This window comes from Mytilus californianus, unplaced genomic scaffold (assembly GCF_021869535.1).
Source record: "Mytilus californianus isolate M0D057914Y unplaced genomic scaffold, xbMytCali1.0.p SCAF_12, whole genome shotgun sequence".
NCBI lineage: Eukaryota > Metazoa > Mollusca > Bivalvia > Mytilida > Mytilidae > Mytilus > Mytilus californianus.
Window position 1 is genome coordinate 30,923,799 of NW_026262604.1, and position 21,347 is coordinate 30,945,145.

The 21,347-nt window shown below is 30.9% G+C and overlaps 1 protein-coding gene across 8 annotated transcripts in view; it reads left to right on the forward strand.

The window, feature by feature from the left end:
* Positions 1-17,012, forward strand: part of LOC127721682 (neogenin-like) — a 193,164-nt gene extending 176,152 nt beyond the window's left edge. For 3 of the 8 annotated variants that reach the window (XM_052228477.1, XM_052228476.1, XM_052228480.1), the window contains exons 21-27: positions 1,028-1,144; positions 2,228-2,380; positions 3,855-3,881; positions 4,786-4,869; positions 7,232-7,450; positions 9,702-9,853; positions 11,676-17,012. In XM_052228477.1, coding sequence (XP_052084437.1) covers positions 1,028-1,144; positions 2,228-2,380; positions 3,855-3,881; positions 4,786-4,869; positions 7,232-7,450; positions 9,702-9,853; positions 11,676-11,777 — 854 coding nt within the window. In that variant the 3' untranslated portion in view covers positions 11,778-17,012. The remainder of the gene's footprint in view (positions 1-1,027; positions 1,145-2,227; positions 2,381-3,854; positions 3,882-4,785; positions 4,870-7,231; positions 7,451-9,701; positions 9,854-11,675) is intronic. The other 5 variants (XM_052228478.1, XM_052228479.1, XM_052228482.1 and 2 more) reach the window with 5 other exon arrangements.
* Positions 17,013-21,347: the final 4,335 nt, after the last annotated feature.

A 21,347-nucleotide genomic window follows, 5' to 3' on the forward strand; every position in this document is an offset into this window, starting at 1 on the left:
TTAAACTATACGTAATAAAATTATGAAATGAAAAGTAGGGGTTAGCGGGCAAAATATTTATTAAAACTACATTGGATAAAACGAGAGGATTCTGAATATCTGACAAAAATTCAAAACAAGAGGAGCGAACATCCTGAAAGTAAATTTGAAACCCTAGAACCATTTTCAAGGTAGGTTTCAAGGCTCTACTTAATTTTGAAAATGCATAAATGTAAATTGCAGAAAAAAAGTTAGTGGTTCCCGATGAAGTCAAAGGGGACTTTAGGTTTGCACTCCGTCCGTCTGTCTGTCTGTCCATCCGTCAGTCCGGCAAATCAGTTTTCCACACTTTTTTTCTTCATGCTTGAAGTATTGATTTGATATTTAGTGTATTGTTTTATCATGACAAGTTACAGATCAAGTTCGAATTTTGTTCTGGTCTGATGATTTTGTGCAGAGTTATGGTCCTTTGACTTAGGGCTATTCCATTAAAATGTATGTGGGAGGGTAGGAAGGGAAGTTTAATTATTGAATGTGGGTCATGGGTCTTTTTTCAGTATGCATCTATTACCATTATGCAAAATTATCTAAAAAATGGTTCTTGGTTGTAGGGATATTTTGAAAGTCCCTTCCTACCCTCCCACATACATTTTAATGGAATAGCCCTTAGAAAATTCACTCAAATAATCAGTTTTCCACACTTTTTTTTGTCATTCTTGAAGATATTGAATTGATAATTGGTATATAGTTTTATCATGACAAGTTACAGTTCAAGTATGAATTTTGTTCTGGTCTGATGATTTTGTGCAGAGTTATGGTCCTTGGACTTAGAAAATTCACTTAAATAATCAATTTTCAACACTTTTTTTCATCATGTTTGAAGATATTGACTTGATATTTGTTATATAGTTTACACCATGAAAAGTTATAGATCAAGTAAGAATTTTGTTCCAATACAATGAATTTTTAACCGGTAAGGGACTATGTAATGCCATGCAATACTCACAGAATGCTTGTTGATTTTATTACACAATTTCTGTTGTTTCAGATTCAGATGTATATTACTGTGGTGAAGACAGTTTCCCTCGTCGATCTCAAGGAATGATGAGATCTAAACCATCCAAACTGTCTATATCAGTGGACACACAAGGTCCACCACGGGAGCGTAAGTATTCACAATAACCGTCCAAACTGTCTATATCAGTGGACACACAAGGTCCACCACGGGAGCGTAAGTATTCACAATAACCACCCATATTGTCTATATCAGTGGACACACAAGGTCCACCAAGGGAGGGTAAGTATTCACAACCATCCAAACTGTCTATATCAGTGGACACACAAGGTCCACCAAGGGAGGGTAAGTATTCACAACCATCCAAACTGTCTATATCAGTGGACACACAAGGTCCACCAAGGGAGGGTTAGTATTCACAACCATCCAAACTGTCTATATGAGTGGACACACAAGGTCCACCACGGGAGTGTTAGTATTCACAACCATCCAAACTGTCTATATCAGTGGACACACAAGGTCCACCACGGGAGCGTAAGTATTCACAACCATCCAAACTGTCTATATCAGTGGACACACAAGGTTCACCACGGGAGGGTTAGTATTCACAACCATCCAAACTCTCTATATCAGTGGACACACAAGGTCCACAGAGGGAGCGTAAGTATTCACAACCATCCAAACTGTCTATATCAGTGGACACACAAGGTCCACCAAGGTAGCGTAAGTATTCACAATAACCACCCATATTGTCTATATCAGTGGACACACAAGGTCCACCAAGGGAACATAATTATTCATTGTTCACAAATAATTATGTACACCAAATGTAAGTGGCTCATTATATTAATGAAGGATTCATAACATCCAGCAGTAAATATAACATGCATATATATCAGGACTAGAATATGTTTATATGATAAAAAGGCATCTCTTTTCTCTTGGAAAAAAAAGGACTTTGTTCTATAAGTAGTTTAATGGTTAAAATTTAAATTAAAAACTTCGACATTCTATTTTACTTATGTAGGAAAGATTTTAATATACAACAGTGAATAACAAAATTTTATAAAAATCTTCAAGTTAGACTGAGAAGCCCACAAATGGATGATCTGACAAAAACTTATAATGACAGTAATTAAATCATCTAATTACATGCTTATTTTGTTAAGATATTTATATGTTTAGATTATAGATAGATGGTAGTTAGCAAAATAATTTGAATTATGTTTTCAGCAGTTGCTATGGTAACAGCCCTTCCTAATGGTATGTCGCAGGACAACCAGTCTCAAGGTCATCCCAGACCAGGGTTCCCTAGGACCCAATACAATATGCAGTACAGTAGTACACCAAGGGTGAATGCTGGGGATATGCCACAGCCCTCTTCAAGTAAGTACAAAATGTCAGTAATATAGTATTGGATAAATCATTTGAATCATGCTTCCACTTAAATGTAAGTAATGCTCTATTGATTTCTCTTGATCAGTTATGACTTAACAATTACCTTATTCTTATATAGGACCTAATTACTTACAGAGCAAATTAGGACCGCTCAGGTGAAATTTGTTTGGAAATAACAAAGAAAATTGGAATAAAGTGCATATAGTACAGTAAAATAATAATAGATGTCAATACATTCTACTGGCTGGTTGCATATGTTGTCCATTAAGCTGACACACTTTAATGTAATATGCAGTACAGTAATAATGCATATGCCATAAAGTCATGGTCTTGTATATTAAATATAATGCATGACAAAATGCAGTACAGTAGTGTACTTAAGTGAAAATTCCCTCTGGTAAATATCCCTTATATATTAGAACGTAAGTATAAATATAATTGTGGCTTTGGAAACTGAACAAAGGGAAGTAATAAGGTAAGTGTGTTGACACATCATCTTTTGTAGTGAAAAGGTTATTAAGATACAAAGATCGATAATTTGTTTATCATCGCTCATCATCATCATGTTAGTATCACATATTAGCTAAATATCAAGAACCTAAATTGTTGATTACCTAATCATGTACTCATTTGCATGTGACTTGCAGATGAATGAGTATAATGCTTGTGTGGAATTCATTAGAGCATGCAATCATGAATGAGAAAATTGCAACCAATCAGAATTTGCTTCATTTTTGTTTTTACACATGTTTTTTGTGTTGCCTGTGTGACAGAGTTAACAACATAGAAATCACATTATGTTAGACTTGCTGCAATATTGTTGAAATGTTTGATAAATACATAAAATGCTCATTTATTTAAGTTTGAATTTGTGAAAATAACTTTCTTGTAGTCTTTTACAGCTTAAAACTCAGATATTGTACAAAGTACAGTGAATTCAAGTTTGACTGTTTGTTAAATGAACCATGAAATCAATATAAATTTTCATTGAAGGAGTTACAATTGTCATCATTAGCCAATCAGTTTGTGTATCCTTAATTCCTTTGACCATTTTTTTTCTATATTTTTCAAATCTAATAAAAAAATTCAGAGCAATCTGATTAAAATACAGACCCTGTCTCCACCCTTTGCTTACAAGGATCTGAAAACGCTCTGTTCTACTAATCTGTTCTGGTAGATATTACATCATCTGATTAAATTTATGCCTTCAAATTTTTGATGATGTGTATCGTTACGATAAAACCGGAGGATCAAGATTTTACAGAAAGTACAATAGAATGTTTTCAGATCCTTAAATCAGATTGCATTCAGAGTTCACTTAGCTAAACAGCAAACTTAATAATCTGTGTAGTTACTACAAATTTTGAAAATTTAGCTGTAATTTATAACACAACTGAGTTTAGTATATGTTGTTTAGTTTAGTAGACTAGTTTAACAGAGTCATGTTTTTATTTTTCAACAGTGCCCATACTGAACACAGATTATCATTGTAAGTTATATTTCAGTAAATAGTAAAGACAGGATGGTATATAAGGGGAGGGCAATGGTAGAGGTATGATAGGGTATCAGGGAAAAAATTGAGAAAATACTAGTGGTAAAATTGCTACTATGTCTTGTTTCCAAAAATATATTGCTGATAAGATTTTTCATGTACAGCCCTTATAGAAATATTGTTAGAAGTTCGAAATATTTTGATTAATCTTCAGCTTCAGCTAATCATTTCTTTATTTGTTATTGTGTCTATCTAAGGCTGTAGGAAACCAATTGTCTGGTTCAAGGAACTCAAATGATATAGGTATCCTTCTTTTTATTGATTACAATTTTACTTAAATCAATTTTCTTTTTCTGCCATTTAAATCCTACTTTTTGTGTTAAACCATTGCCGAAAACACTTTTGAAATTTTTTAAATGGATTCATATAAGAAAAGATCCAATTTACATATATTTGTGACCGTTGATAATCACACTATTTATTTCTACCTTAGGAATCACATGAATAAATTACTCTTAGAAATTAGTTGGTTTACTTTATGTCTCCAGCCTGTGAACAAATGTGATATTTGACAACCGTCCTCACCATCAGAAACGTTTCCTACAACCAGATCATGTTTTTGTAAGACCTAAGTGTACTACTTTAATTTTTGTAATTCTTCTTTGAATGTTTAGTTTTATTGTGAATTTTATTTTCCAAATATTGTTATTCAAGTGTTCTATAATTAGATATGTTAAGCATACTTTAGAAATTCAGTAATAACAAAACCATTAATGATATAAATCTGCTAGATTTATTCTAGTTAAAAGTATGCTTTGCAATACCTGCACGTTCTTGACCTTTGTTTGACCTTTACCTCCTAGCATGTTCTTGCATGTATCAATGTTGTGTATTTTGACAGATAAATTGTGTACATTGGATGAAGATGACTTCAGCAGTGCAAACGACACCATGGAAGACTGCTACCCTGCTAGAGTTGGCTATGGCATGTATTTTGAAAATATTATGCAACGGTTACCAGTTCAAATATTTAAAAAATTATTACATTTTGCTGATAAAGTTACAAGATTTATATAACTGCCTATGAATTTCTGTGTGAATAAGTTTGCTAAATGCTCACATTATTATGTCAGAAAATACTAATTATTAGATATTTTCTTTTTGCAAAGCATATTTGAAGCTTATCATTAAAGCTTGATAATTTATTTTTTTTTTTTTTTGCATTTTGGCAAAGTTTTGTTTATGCTTTTAGCACATTATATCATTTTAAGATCATATTTTTATTATGTTTTACTGAATTGAATCAAATGAGGTCCAGATTTCATTTTAAGATTTTGCATTTTTATTGCATGTTTGTTTTGCATGTTTGCTATCATATTTGAAAAGATTTAAAAGCTGAACAATTCTTCTTAATGTTTTAATGTAAAACACCGAAGTGGCATGTGTTTAGATTTTGGAAAAAATTATCCTTGATTATGTCATCTCTGGTACAGAAGTAATTGTATTGGGGTGCATTGTTATGAGTGAAAAAAAATTCAGAAAATGATATAATACCTTTCTAGTTGGAAAATTTCCAGAATTACAATAGAATTAACAATATTGTACATGTATTATTTAAAAGTTTCTTCAAACAGCAAATTGAAAATCTTACCTTTTTGTCAACTAGTACTTTCAAATATGACAGTAAGTGGGTTTTGTTCATTTAGATTCATATTACATCCAAATGGTACTTTAATTTTTCCATTCATAATCATTCAAAAAACTTTACAAATTCTTGTTGATCATATAACTTACAAGAAAATTTACATGGACTGTTTCAAAACATGATACAATTTCCATCTTTATGACAATTGGTCATTCCCAATTCATGTTCTAAATGGAACGGGGCCTCGGTAGCTGAGTGGTCTTAAGTAGTTGAACTACTGTATCCTTAGCCTGTCAATACTGAGATTGTGAGTTCTATTTCTGCACGTGGCAGGTGCACTCGACTCCAATCTTATTTGACTAGGATTGTCAGTTTTCTCACCTAAGATCAATGGTTCTCTCTGGGCACTCTGGCTTCCTCCACCAATAAAAACTAACAGCCACGAAATAGCACAATTGTGTTGAAAGTGGCATTAAACACCAATCAATCAAATCAAATCTAAATGGAAATTATAATCTGTCAAAATTTTACATTGTGAATAATATTAAGAAAATTGCATATCACTATAACCTCTATCCCATTAAATTTGTTATTAAGTATTCATGTGAGCGTGCTACGCTGTGTGAGGCATTTTCAAATCCATTGCTCATCAAATTAATGTGTATCAATACTTACTGAAATTTTGATACACATTTAGCATTAAGCTTCCTGTGAACATGATATGCAATGTGTTTTCACAGCCTTCGTTCATTAACTTCCTGTTAACCGAATACTTATAGCATTGGTATCATTAGTGAGCAATGGCTCACAGTGCAACTTGTTTGTTTTGCAGAGATAACATAATCCAATCCAAATAAACAATTGAATCAAAGTACAACCAGTGTGCAGTTGTTGTCACTTAATTTCAAAAGTATTTGCTTAGGTTGTCTTTGTTTTGCTCACACCTTATTGTTAATATAATGGAATTCTATGCGACTCATACAAGTGAGAGGTTTAGCTAGCTATAAAACCAGGTTTAATCCACCATTTTCTACATAATGAAATGCCTGTACCAAGTCAGGAATATGACAGTTGTTTTCCGTTTGTTTGATGTGTTTGAGCTTTTTTGCAAATCTCATTGGAGTTAGGTATTTTTGTTATTTGACTTTTTTCCGCAATAGTGTACTTGTGTCATATGCAGGACATGATAGTTTGATACATTATATTCTGGGTCAAATCAAAGACTTTAAAAACTCGCATTTGCTGTTTTTCTAGCATACATGCTTCATACAGGATTATGAGCAATGACTGGTCAATTTGAAGTCTAAATACAGTGTCCAGGTAGTGATTACATGTCTTCTGTCAAATGTTTAATTAATGAGGAAACATATTTTAGATCCTGCTCATCATGTCAGTTTATCACGCTTGTACAAAGCAGGTTAATGTTTACATTGCATAAATGTGCTTCTTTCCTGAATATGCATGTAATATTTGCCATTGGACATCAAGTAACCATCAATGCAATACAATAAGGTGATAGTTTAGTTCGATGAATATTTTCTAGTAAAATTTGACTTACCTTGTCAGAAATTATGGCAAAACAGTGAAAATGATTTACCAGCGTTTTAAATTTTTTTTCTCATGATCAACAAGAATTTGTAAAAGAAAAAGAAAAAAAACACATCCTAAGAAAAGTCTATAAAACTGAAATCCATGTTTTCAGCTCGTTCCACAGAAGCCCTGTCCATTACCGGACGTTCTCAGCCCACGGCCATCGTTACTCCAGATAAACGGATAAACGATGGCCATAAAAGTCTTCCTCGACATTGTGAGGTCCACAAAAGTCTGCCTAGAAACATGCATCCCATGAGAAGTTTCAGTGTGCCAACCCCACCCCCTCTTGGACATAAACATGGTGGCCTGACCCCCAAACATCAGATTGGTATGTATCTACCTATAGATGATAACCCTTAGGTGGTGATGGAATGTTCAAATTAATTTAACTGTGTTGAAAACAGACAAAAATGATTTGTGTTGGTGTTAATGTATTGTGATTTAATCTTCTTTAGATGATTCTAATCATTCCTGTTAACAAGTTCATAACACTAAAATAGTCCTTTAAGTAAATATTTGTTTAATTTTTCGTCGCCAAAGTTTTAATTTAGAATTAATGCCCTTTGTTTCCATGTTTGAGGGCATAGCCACAAGTTCCTTCATAGATCAGCCAAACCTGGGAACAGTATATATAATGTCAATATATATGTCCTGGTTACACTGACCAGTAGACTTAAATTAAGAACATTTTGTATTTGTTTTTGCCTTGTATAATTCATCACTATGATTTATAAAGGATTTTTTATCAAACTTGCTTTCCAACAAATTGACCAAGGGAAATAACTCAAATTTTGTCAATGAAAAACTATGTTTAGTAGAATGGAATAACCTGATGGGGTTTGAATTGTACTGTATACTTTTTTGGTTTTCACTTGAGATCAGATTTCAAACCAAGTTTGGCAACTATGAACGTTTTTGAAGATGTCAAATTTCTTTATCATTATACTCTAAATTGAGATTTGATTTGATTTGTTTATTTGCAACAACAGTTGATTGATGAGCATAAAGTGAAAATGGCATATGTGTTGTGCTCACAAATTTCTCAAGTTATGAGAAAAATTGGTACCGTTAATTTTATTATCATAAATTTTGTGAACAGTACTCTAAAAAATATTTTTTTATACAGTACACTTGATATTGTTTTGAAAAATAAGATGAATGTTTACTACTGCTTATGTTATTGAGGTTTTATATGTGTTTGAAGATTGGTAGAAGAATTATATGAAAAAATTTAGTTTTATTGATCACATTTTTTAATCACATTTTGTCTGTTTTCTTTAACTTATGAACCAAATACACCCATTACACCGTATACTAATAACAAAACAAACACACCCAAAACACCAGTTATTTATAGACTCATAGATACTTCATTCTTTTTCATTCTTAGTTTGCTTCTGGCTTTTTCCTTTAGTTTTAGTTTATGTTCCTTTGTAGATTACTTTAACAAAAATTTACCATAGTGGACAGAAAACTTTGTAGGTGGATTATTAATTAATTTGTAGGTGTTTCATAGAATTATAGATTAGAACAAAAGACAAAGTTAAAAGGTCATTAAATGATAAACCTCCAATGTAACATAACAGGTGCATAATATGTAAGCTCATAGATATTAAAATTACACCTGTTTGTACGGGAGCTATCAATCTAGAACAATGTTGGTTTACAGCAAACTTGCAATTGTTGTAAATTCAGAAATCGGTGTGTGTATTTATTATTGTGTTTGTAAAAGAATGGACAAAAATGCAATTTAACTATTGCAATTTCAGAAAATGCTGCATACAAATAATGATATAAAAAGTTTGATTTTGAGTTTTTACCTTGCGAAAGCTGTCCCACAATTTTCACATATGTGGTTGCAGATGATGTCAGATGATGATTGGCTGAGTTTAGGGGTCATAACCTTTATCATCTGACTCTACAGGTGTTAGAGAAATAGACAACTTTGTGGAATGTGGAAGGCACTCTAAGAGGATTTTCATTTATTCAAGAAACAGATTCTTACATTGTTACTCATGGATTATTAGATTTATCCAGTTTTGATAGTTAAAATTATTAATTTTAAAGTTCCCAAGGCTCAGACTTTAGAATTCAATAATTTAACTATCTGGATTTGATAATTCCAATAATCCACTATATATATATATTGAAACTTGCTGTTTTGCTTGTATTAAGTTTTGGAGATCTAATAAAGTCATAGGGTGTTTAACAAACAACAATCTTTCAATCAGTTCATGTCAAAAAGTAATGTAAGAGTTGTCTCCCATTTGGACAGATTATTCTTTTTTCCTCAAACTTTATTCAAGTTCCTAACTGATATAGTTTTATAGTAACATAAGTATTTATTTTAATGCAAGTTTTTAGAATTTTGTACATTTGATTCGCTGGTATCTTTAATAAGCATTTACAGGCAGACCATTTCAGATAATTTTAAAAAGAGACAAACCTTGTTAAACCATGCAAAGAAACAAGGAACATTTCAGAAAATATATCTGAAATGACAGGGTTATAATTGAGGAAACATATGAAAAGTATAATGTCAGAAAAAAGTAAATTTAATGAAATTTCTTAATTTACAGTGAAACCTCAGCAGTCTCCATATAAGAAGACTACACCTATATCTAGTGTTCCAATCAAACCTAGGACAATGACTGTCATCAGCACACCACCACCACCTAAAGCTCCTGATATAATACTGAAAACAGGGAAAGAACCGGAGGGAGAACTTCAGGTCAGTGCATGGAGCTTTTTTTTTGGAGGGGGTGGGGTACTTGTTAGTGCAAAGCATTGTTAAAGGATGGAGTCTTTTACAGTGTTTTACCAATCTTTGGACGATAATTGTCATCCCATAGGCCACACATATATATATATATGTATCTTTTCTTATATTTTATGCAGATTGTCACAATCTATTTCTTTTATAAGACAGAAAAATGGTAGGCAGTATGGACTTAAATTATTTGTTTAAAAGATCTATCAACCATTAGTCCAGCTTAGAAAAAGATCTTCAGTACTGTATATCATGTTATTTTGCTTAGGGAGTTATTAGCAGTTTGGTCACTAGAATGGGTAGTTAATTCTTTGCTATGTTCATTGTTCTCATTTCATACCTGCCAACTTTTCAAAATCTCCATGGGGGATTTAAAGCACAAGACCTAATGCTCCTCTTGTATTGTCATAAGTGTTTTTAATCTACTTCAGAAAAAGTCTACTACAGTCGAACCTCGTTGTGTCGAACTCAGTTGTGTCGAAAACTTGGATGAGTCGAAGTAATTTCTCGGTCCCGGTAAAATTCCTGTTTGATCAATGCATAATTACCTCTGATGAGTCGAACTCGGTTGATTCGAATACTCGGTTAAGTCGAGTAAATTTGATAGTCCAGTCGATGTAAAATTAATGTTAATTGACCCCGATGTCTCGAAGTTCGAAAGTAAGAATTTTCGAAAGGATAAAAATTCAAATCAGATGTATTTCTTATGCAACCTAATCATTTTCAAAAGAGATTAAAGCTGAGTTAACATATTTGTTTGTATAACAGTTAAAATGACATGTTTATGGTGACCTGTAATTAACACCTTTGTTGATTGTTCAAGTGGAATGTTAGTGTGTTGAACATTTTTCACAAGAGATAAAAACGAAACGAATTTAAATGACCCAAGCCGAGATTAAATGAATCGTTAGATTTAAAACTCATTAATTACTATGAATAAAAGGATTAATACAATTATGATAAATTCATGATAATTTAATGTAAAGCAGACGACCTCATTAGAGACCGTTCAGAACTTATTTCATTCCGCAAGTGATTTCATAATTTATAGTGACTGACCTTTGTAAATAATTGTGTATACTATTGATTTTATTTGTGCATGATTTGTATCTGTACTTGTGTGTTTAATTATTACGAAGGACCAAAAATGGAGATTGAATACACAATCATAAAGTGTCATATCATAAAAAAAAAGTCGCACTGTTCATTGTATCTAGTTTACACAAATCTTATACCGTATTTCATACATTCCAAATTTATGACACACTCGGCCTCGAATGAGTCTAACCTCAGATGAGTCGAATACTTTGGTCCGGTTCCTTCAACTTCGACACAACGAGGTTAGACTATATTGTTTGAATGAGTATGTATGTGCTTAAATGCCCTTTTAATTCATTTGAATGCCTGTTTTGAGGTGTTCAGTTTATATAATAAAGAATTTCAAATTTCAAGTCAACACCTCTCATGGGGGATATCCCCATAAATCGGGATAATTGGCAGGTCTGCCATTTCATAGCCTTGTACAATATCTTTAAATTGACAGTGAGATATTCATTGAAGTTGGTTTTCACATTATAATGCTTACCATTAAAATTAGACACTCAATCATTTTCAGTGAATATGGTATGCTTGTATATCAATATTTTAGCAAATGATACAAAGCCATTTAAACCAGACTTGGATCTTATGACTATGAGCAATGCTAAATGTTGATTTTATTTGCATGTACATTTCACTTTATAGGTATATTATAACAGTTTGTTTTTTGCTATTTTCTCCACAGCAGAAGTCAGCCAGTACTGAAGAATTAACAGCAGAAATGGAGAACTTAGACTGTTTAATGAAAGACTTAAATGCTATTACACAACAAGACTTCCAGTGCTAACAGTTAGAGAATTAGTCATATAGATTTGTGATAACACATCTTTTATGCATACATTTTCATGAACCATCTTATCAGACTGCCAGTGAGAATTTAAAAGATTTTCATAGCTGTTTCGTAGAAAAATTCCAGTTTGTAACGACAGTAACTATAAACTAGTATTTGAAAAATGTTTATATGTGGAAAATGGCTTGATGAAAATTAGTACATTATCAAAGACTCTACACTATAAAGCCTGGAAAATTGGCTGTTGAAGTTGAATTATAAATTGATGTGACGAGACAAAGAGTTAATTCTTACATGAGTGACATTTGTCAAGAACTCGACTATGAAGCAAGGAAAACAGCTTATTGAACTTGAATTATAAAATGATGTGGCGAGAAATTCTCATATGAGTGACACTTGTCATAGACCGTACTATGAAGCCAAAGCTGTTCAGGTGCTAGCTACTGAGGCATACATTCATCATTACTACCAACAAATCAATTATTTTAACCAGCAAGTCATTCTTCATCAATAATAGAAGTTGAATAAACTTCTATTGACGGAAAAAGCAAATTCTGAAAAGTAGAAATCTCTGACTTAGGCAGAATTTTAGAGTTCTAATATTATGTAAATCATGTTTTTGGACTTTGTATTGTTTTAGTGAAAAACTTTTGTTATTTGACAGTTTTTATAGATATTAGACATTTTACAAATTAGATGGTTTTGGATAGTTTTAGATTGATGTTTGGTTGTTATGTTTAATGAAAAAATCTACAAAAACACAAATAGTTTTATATCATACTTAATTAACAAAGATGTCGTAGGAGCATTACAAGGACAAAGTACTTAAGAATATTTACTTTTTCATAAAGGATGTCTTTTTCAAGTGGATAATGTATGTATATTACATGTACCACAAAATAATTAACAAATGATAAGGTTAGTGAGATTGTTTTTATTTAAATACAAGTATTTGAAAAAATAAGCGTTTTTGGCAGGAAAAAAGATGTCTCTTAATTTTTCATATGAAATATGGGATCTGTATAGAAATATAACATAAATGGGTTAAAAAAAATAGGGTTTGAAGTTTAAATGCAGGAAAAGAATTTCTGTCAAAAGATTGTGCATTCTCATTGTCTCTTTTGATAAGGCTGAAAATATAGCTGAAATAAATAGTACCTCATCTATAAAGACAAGGATTTTCTTGATAAAAAACTTTAATGGAATTTGATACTAATTTTTTCTTGAAAGTATACTTTTCAGAGAATATTATATTTCAAAATGGTTCCTGAAATATCCAATTCAAACAGTATAGAATTAAATATCAATTAGATTCATATATATTTTTTTTTGGGAAAAATCAAACAAAGTTCTGCCCTGTCATATTTAAAATGCCCTAAGAAACTTTGTATTCATAAGGTATACAATCATGTTTTGATTTATGGTTGTATATTTTTAATCACAAGTTTTATTTGTTTTGTTTTCTTTCCTATCAGGTTTTTTTATAAACAGTTTCAATTTAATACATGTCATTTTTTCAAATATATTACTGCTGTATCCCTTCCTAAGATCTGATTTTGGAAATCATTATTATGACTAAAATAATATATTCAAAGTAGTTATTTCCCTTGCCCTGAAGTAAACGTCAAATGTTAGATTTGAAATCAAGTATTTTCTGCTTTTTCAGACAATTAGGAATTCTTATACGGTATTCCAATTAAAAGTGTCTAAAAAATTTGGAATTCTTATAAATTCTGTATTTAGTAAACAATGAGTCAAACAAGGTTAGAATTCTTATAAATATTGTTATTTTCATAAAACAATATGGGGCAAACAAATTTTGATCATTTTTTTCATTTTTGTAGAGAAACAATACTAAATTAATATTTAAAATCTAATCAAAAAGAAAGTGTGGAAAAATTTCATAAAAGTGTACTGTGTGTATTTGCTTGAAAATGTGTGTGAAGGGTGTGTGACAATCCTGTCATATAAGATAGGGACTGTCTCAGAATGTATAAATATTTTCATATTGAGACGGTCCTTTTGATTTAAATGTCATATTTAGATGTTCAGTCATTTACAATTAGAGTAGTGTTATTAAAGATGAATACTTTTAAATCATTTTTTAAATGTTGTGCATTGTAAGATGTCAGTAGTGTTAAAATTTGTCATAGCTATATTTATTGATATTTTTTTTAATTTGATGTAAATTTTATTTTGATTGATGATAACTTTACACCAAAATAATTCTATGACTTTCTTGTTTTAAGGATTAATGAAAATAACGCCATTCTATGGGAAGCTCAATGCCAAGGCTATTAAATGGATCAAAATTTGATAGTAGAATATGCCTATCTGTAACATATGTTCAAATGTAACTTTTTAGCCGCTTTATGTAAATTTAATGCTAATTTTTTTGTTCAATTTAATTTTTTGATTAATCTTTAAACTTATTTGAAATGAAAAGAGAAAATTGTCAAAGGAAAATATTTCTTGAACAGTCACTTCTACGGCATACACAGTTCAAAAATAAACATAATTTTTTAGTGTCTTTGAAAAGTTAATATTTACCTAATTTTAAATGAAAAAATCTTAGAATTATTTTGTTGTGGCTATTATGATTATTAATTAGTAGAGGCAGCATTCTTGGTGTTGTGCTGACTTAAGGAGATTATACTTATAAAATTGAGATATATTATGGATACTTAGTTTTAATGTATTGTATGTCAAAATCTTCTATGCAGTGTAGAGGAGGCTTACACTTAGTATAGGCAATTCTAAGATGACTGAGTCTGCTATTATTTTTCAAAAGGGAGATAATTCACTAGTGTTAACAAACTGGTTTTCCAAGTGAGTGCCATTTAAATATTGTGTGTAAGCTGTTAATAAAACGTTCAATGATTTGATTCTTAAGTGTTATAATGATGATGAAATATATCTGGTTGATAAACATCACATCTTTGAAAATTATGTCAACTGTTACACTCTTCTTCATTGGGATTGCATTGGTAGGCAACCAATTTGTCTGATAAATTGTGTTACTTCTCTTGTTCAAAAATAACTGGAGATCATCATTGGTAAAAAGATGATATTCTATTGATACATAGATCTGCACTTAAGAGTTACCTTTTTATTTTTATTTTTTTGAGAATTCAATGAATTTGTGTAGGGGGATTGTGTTGCTGTTTTAATTGATTTTCTTGTTTTAGTTTCATATATCATTTTATACCATCAGTAAAACCCATATGTTATAGTGCATCAAAATTATCTTCAAAGATATTTCAAAGAAATATTTTCTTAACTATTTTTCATACAAACACGAAATTTCTTTGACTGTTCCAAGTCAAAAATTTTGACATTGAAATTGTAATAGTAGCTTAACTAAAATTTATACCTTGTAATTAAAATTATTTTTTGTTGGCATGGTTAAATGTACTTTTTTTTAAACTTTGAGGTATTTTGAATTAACAATAAGTATTAACAAACATTGAATTTATTTTTCTTCAAATTTTTCGTTTCATCTATACATTTATCAGAACCAGTTGTTTAACTTTTTAAACTGGTTTAACATTTAATAGTAATGTAATGCAATTAACCTGAGGTTAAATTTTTAACCTGGTTTAAATAAGTTGGAACAACAGTGCCATGTTGTTTTTCAGGCTTGATATGTACAGCGTTAAACAAGCTACAATCAATCGATCAATCAATCATAAAATGTTCAGCATCACCAAAAACCATTAGCTTTTTGTCATTAATTACAAAATCTTAGATAATGTGCCATAATTCATTTATCAGACATCTTCCTGATCAGGTATTACAATCTTTGTGTTATAGGGTCATAGGTCATTTGCTTTAATCATTATGTTAAACAAATTCAATTAAGGGAAAATAAAATTGAAACAGCCATAGGGACAAAAAGTAACCTATTATTTTAAATAAAAATTAAATTGTATCAGAATTGGGAAAGCATTTAATTTATTTTTCAAATATAATTTTAAATCTTTGTTTAGTTAAAAAGATACTTTAAAGGACTTTTTTATTTTTTTCAAATGAGTTTGGTCTGTATTACACATTTGTACTGATTACTCAACTTTTACAATTTTTGTAACTCTATTGGAGAAAAATTATATATTAGATTGAATTTAATTTTAAGATGGTAAGTTACTTTAAATTTAATGTAGACAAATTATAATTTACATTAATTTTAATGTCGAAAAATTGAAGATCGCATTAAATTCATTATAGAAAAATTATAAATTATATTGAATTTAATGTAGAACGCTTTAGCAAAATACAAACATTGTCTCTCCTTGATATATCATATACGTATCTAATAAAATACAGGTATAGGTTTTGTGATATGCTTAGTTTTACATCACTGCTTTATAGATAGGTTGTGAAGTTACAATTTTTGGGCACATATGGCATAGTAGCAACTACCTGTTATGAGAATTTTTGTTTGTTTCTTTATCCATTTTATCAAAGTACTTTTTTTATAAACATTTATAATGAGTTAGTGAATCTTTCATTTTTTTTTTCAATATCTATTTTGGTAGTGGATGTGAACTCTCAGATATTTAGTCTGAAAGAAGGAGCTTGAGTGAATGTTGTGTATTACTCATTTGTTGTGAATTTTCATTTGTATTTTTGGCTATTTTAGAAATACAATTACCTTTAGAAGACATCGCTTTTGTACAATTTATTGGAGAAAGGATTTGAAATTTTTCATTGCTTTCATTAATTGATAATAGAAAATTCATCTCAACTTGTAGGATTTTTTAGGGAGACTTTTTTTTAGTTATGAAAATAAATAATAAGTTGAACTATTTGTATTTATAAATTGTACAAAGTGTGCAGGAGAAATTTATTTGACTTAAAATTATATTAAAAACATTTCTGAGTTGCCAAGTTCCGTGTAATACTGAAATCAATTTACAATTTATATTAATTAGACTAATATATTTTTTGTGGAAAAAATAAAACAGCAGTTTCATTACCGATCATATTTTAAATATACAATTCTTCAAATGTGAATTGAACAGTTATCATCCATGAAATATCATCTCTATGTCATTGTAATACATTGTATCATATATGCAACAAAGTAAATTATGACATTATGTATAAATTATCATCATCTTTCATCATTTGTAAATATCATATGATAAAATGCTGATGTGTCAGTTGTGGATGAAATGTGACATTTTTGAGAATAATTTATACACTGACTTAAAATAAATCTTTTTCTAAGTAGTTTGACGTTTGTCATTGATATTTAACCTGGTGGTCATGTGGTTGTATTCTTGGCTTGAATGGAGGTGGCATAGGTTCAATCCACAGCCCAGTCAAACTGAAGACTTAAATATTGGTATTTGCTGCTTCTCCCCTAATCATATTGTATTAAGAAATAATAGCAGTGACTCGGAATAATGTGTATGGTTAAGGTGACCTGTCTTTCTTTCGCCAGGTTCATATTCATATTGCATTAACATGTTCTAAATTTGCATTTAATTTGCTTCTGAAAATTAAACAGCACTCCATCATCATTCAATATAAAAATAAGAAGATGTGATATGATTGCCAATGACAACTCTCCACCAGAGACCAATTGACATAGAATGCTTTTTTCAAAGTCATGGATCCTTTGTAACATTTAAATCTGTAATAATTTTAAGTGATCAAGCTATGTTTATATAATGAGTTGATCTTTGCGTGGATCTGAACCTCTGTTTATATTTGTCTTGAAAAAATAAAATAGCGAGACTTAGGTAAACTGTTTCCAGTGGCAGTGGTGTAAACAATTTGTCAAATTTTATGATGATAAAAGTATATCAATAATACTTGGTATGCGGTTGTATAAGCATTGGTACATCTCACTTCCATGGAGATTATTTGGTCCTGTCCCATCAGTCATGGTCTATTCACTTTGAAACTTTTGCATAAGTCACATGTTAAAGTTTGTGATTAGGTCTGTAAAAGCAGAACCACTTATGATAAGTCGATGATATTCAGTATGAAGTTGTATTAGCATTGGCATATCTTATACCTCAGAAATTACTTGGGCATGTTCCTTCAATCATAGTTCATTGACTGAGTATTTTGCATAATTTACATTTACCAGTATTGGTATTTTAATTTCAATGTTTGCATTTTACTATTAAAATTGTATACAGGTGAGACATATTTTTATGTCAACAGTTTATTTATTTGTTTTGCATCAAGTAAAATTTTCAAAACCTACTGGCCAGCCAGGAAGAAAAACGCACATAAGAGACATACTATACAATTTTTGTTGAGCCTGCGACTTTTGTTGCAGAAAGCTCGACATAGGGATAGTGATCCGGCGGTTGCGTTAGCTAACTTCTTAAAAGCTTTATATTTTAGAAGGTGGAAGACCTGGATGCTTCATACTTTGTATATAGATGCCTCATGTTACGAAGTTTCCTTCTGTCACATGTCCATTGTCCTTGACCTCATTTTCATGGTTCAGTGACTACTTGAAAAAAAGTTAAGATTTTTTGTAATGTTAATTTCTCTCTTATAATGAGTAATAGGATAACTATATTTGGTATGTGCGTACCTTGCAAGGTCCTCATGCCCGTCAGACAGTTTTCACTTGACCTCAACTTCATTTCATGGATCAGTGAACAAGGTTAAGTTTTGGTGGTCAAGTCCATATCTCAGATACTAGAAGCAATAGGTCTAGCATATTCTGTGTATGGAAGGACTGTAAGGTGTACATGTCCAGCTGGCAGGTGTCATCTGACCTTGACCTCATTTTCATGGTTTAGTGGTTATAGTTAAGTTTTTGTGTTTGGTCTGTTTTTCTTGTACTGTATGCAATAGGTCTACTATATTTGGTGTATGGAATGATTGTAAGGTGTACATGTCTAGCTGGCAGGTGTCTTCTGACCTTGACCTCATTTTCATGGTTCAGTGGTCAATGTTAAATTTTTGAGTTTTGGTCTTTTTTTCTAATACTATATGCAATAGGTCAACTATATTTGGTGTATGGAAATATTTTATGATGTCAGTCCGGCCGGTTTTATTTGACCTTGACCTCATTTTCACAGTTCATATCTCAGTGTTAAGTTTATGTGTTTTGGTCTGTTTTTCTATTACTATAAGCAATAGGTCAACTATATTTGTGGATTGCAAGCTGTACATGTCTGCCTGGCATGGTTCATCTGACCTTGACCTCATTTTCATGGTTCATTAGTCAATGTTTAGTTTTCTTGGTTAAGTCTGTATCTTAGAAACTATGAGCAATAGGTCAACTATATTTAGTGTATTGAATGATTGTAAGTTGTACATGTATTTCTTGTTTGGTTTATATGACCTTGACCTCATTTTCTTGGATCATGTTAAGTTTATATGATAGTTGTAGTAAAGCTTTATATTTAGAACTATCAACATAATACCAATGATTAGTAAAGAAGGCGAGACATTTCAGCGTGTGCACTCTTGTTTAACTTCAAAATCATTCTTGTTCAATAATTTTATATAGATAGCTATACATCAACATATAATGTTTTTATCTTGAACCATAAACAATGTAATGATTTAGGAAATACATCTAGCAGAAGTTGAAATGTCCCTATATAAATCCCAATTTCTAAGATTTTCAAAAAACAAATCTTAAATATTTTTCCCATGCATGATATTAATATTTTGTCTATGTTTTTTTTTAACCATCAAAAACCTACCAGCAAGTAGATGGAAAAAAACCATTAAACACAACTTTGACCAGATTTTCCCTCTAAGATTTTTTTTGTTCAAGTATTAGTTTTATTTCTGGTTGGAGATTCATGTAACTAATTAGCATTGAAAGATTATTTGTATATCATACATCAGCATTGTGGTTGCTTGGTCTCGCCACCCCATTCACAGGGAAGATTAAACAATTTGTTGTTGAAAGATTAACTTAAAAAAGAGGAGACGGATACCAAAGGGACATTCAAACTCATAAGTCGAAAATAAACTGACAACGCCATGACTAAAAAAGAAAAAGACTAACAGACAAACGATAGTACACAAAACAATATAGAAAACCAAAGACTGAGCAACACGAACCCCACCAAAAACGGGGGGTGATCTCAGGCGCTCCGGAAGTTGAAGCAGATCCTGTCCCTCATATGGCACCCGTCGTGTTGCTCATGTAAGTACAAACCCGGTGATATGTCTATAACTTAAATTTCATATGAAACTATAGAAAGAATTATGAGAACCCGTGAATAAGTGTGAAATCTGCCCTTTATGCTGATGTTTTAATGAGATAAATGTCAAATAAAATTGAGAATGGAAATGGGGAATATGTCAAAGAGACAACAACCCGACCAAAGCAAAGAGCAGACAACATGTATATCTGTATTGCTTGTAACGGTGCATTATCTGTGCAAACACAACTGCATCAAATGTATTGATTGACCTACAAGTCATCATTGTTTGGTCATCACAATTAATTAGTAAATACACTTAAATCATAACTACAGAAAATGCATGTCAGTATTATACAAAAAAAGAGGCAGAAGCACGGGGGGTAACTTCGATATTTTTTTGGTAGGGGTGTGCCATTTTTGCCTCAAAAAACGTACCCATTTTAATATAACATTCACTGAAATTCAGTACCTATAGTTATATAAATATTAAGAAAGAATAATCTATACTTATATACAATATTTGAAATAGGACTCATGCTTATATAAGCACTAAATCTATATCATCACTCATAATTCATGTATATGCAGCTACCATTAAGGCGAACTTTCAAATGAGTTGATTTAATTTAATATAATAATTGACAATTAATAATGTAAGATTCTCACTAGCATATTTATATATGATAAGTAGATCATACCCCAAATCAATATACAGTTATCAAATGTAAATGCATTTTAATATAGGATGTCATTAAAAAGGTCATTCTTATATAAATCTTAAATTATGACCCATATTTTTGGCACATCCCCGTATACCCAATCATGAATAGGAAGTAACCCCTCGGAGGCCTCCTCCCCCCACGTGGGCAGAAGATACCAAAGGGAAATTCAAAACTGACAAGTCAAAGAGAGAGATTGTTTTCTTTCTGTCTTCACTTTTCTGTCTTTTGACATAAATCCATATATATATATATATATATATATATTAAATAGATATACCATTCTATACATGCATGCTCATACATATATTTTGTATTATATTGCTCTAAATGTTAAATGGAGAAGACTTCATAAGTCTGTTTGACTTGTGTCTTATCCAATTTGTACTTGAACAAATAAAATATGTTTAAACTAAAGAGAGAGTGACAAAATAACGAAAAGACAACAACCTACACTTCATAAATCAGTATAAACATTAACCCAACCTAAAACTGTGGTCGATTTTGGACAGTGATACAAAACAAAACAACAGCTTACAAATCACTACGTAACACACTTAATATTCAGCAACACGAAAAAAAAAAAAAAAAAAAAAAAAAAAAGGCGGGGTTATGTTGCACAATAATAAAACTGAAGATCTACATTTCTTTTATGGAGGCTAATGTTAATAATCTGGTTAAATAATTGATTTTGCCTGTTTTAACTATCT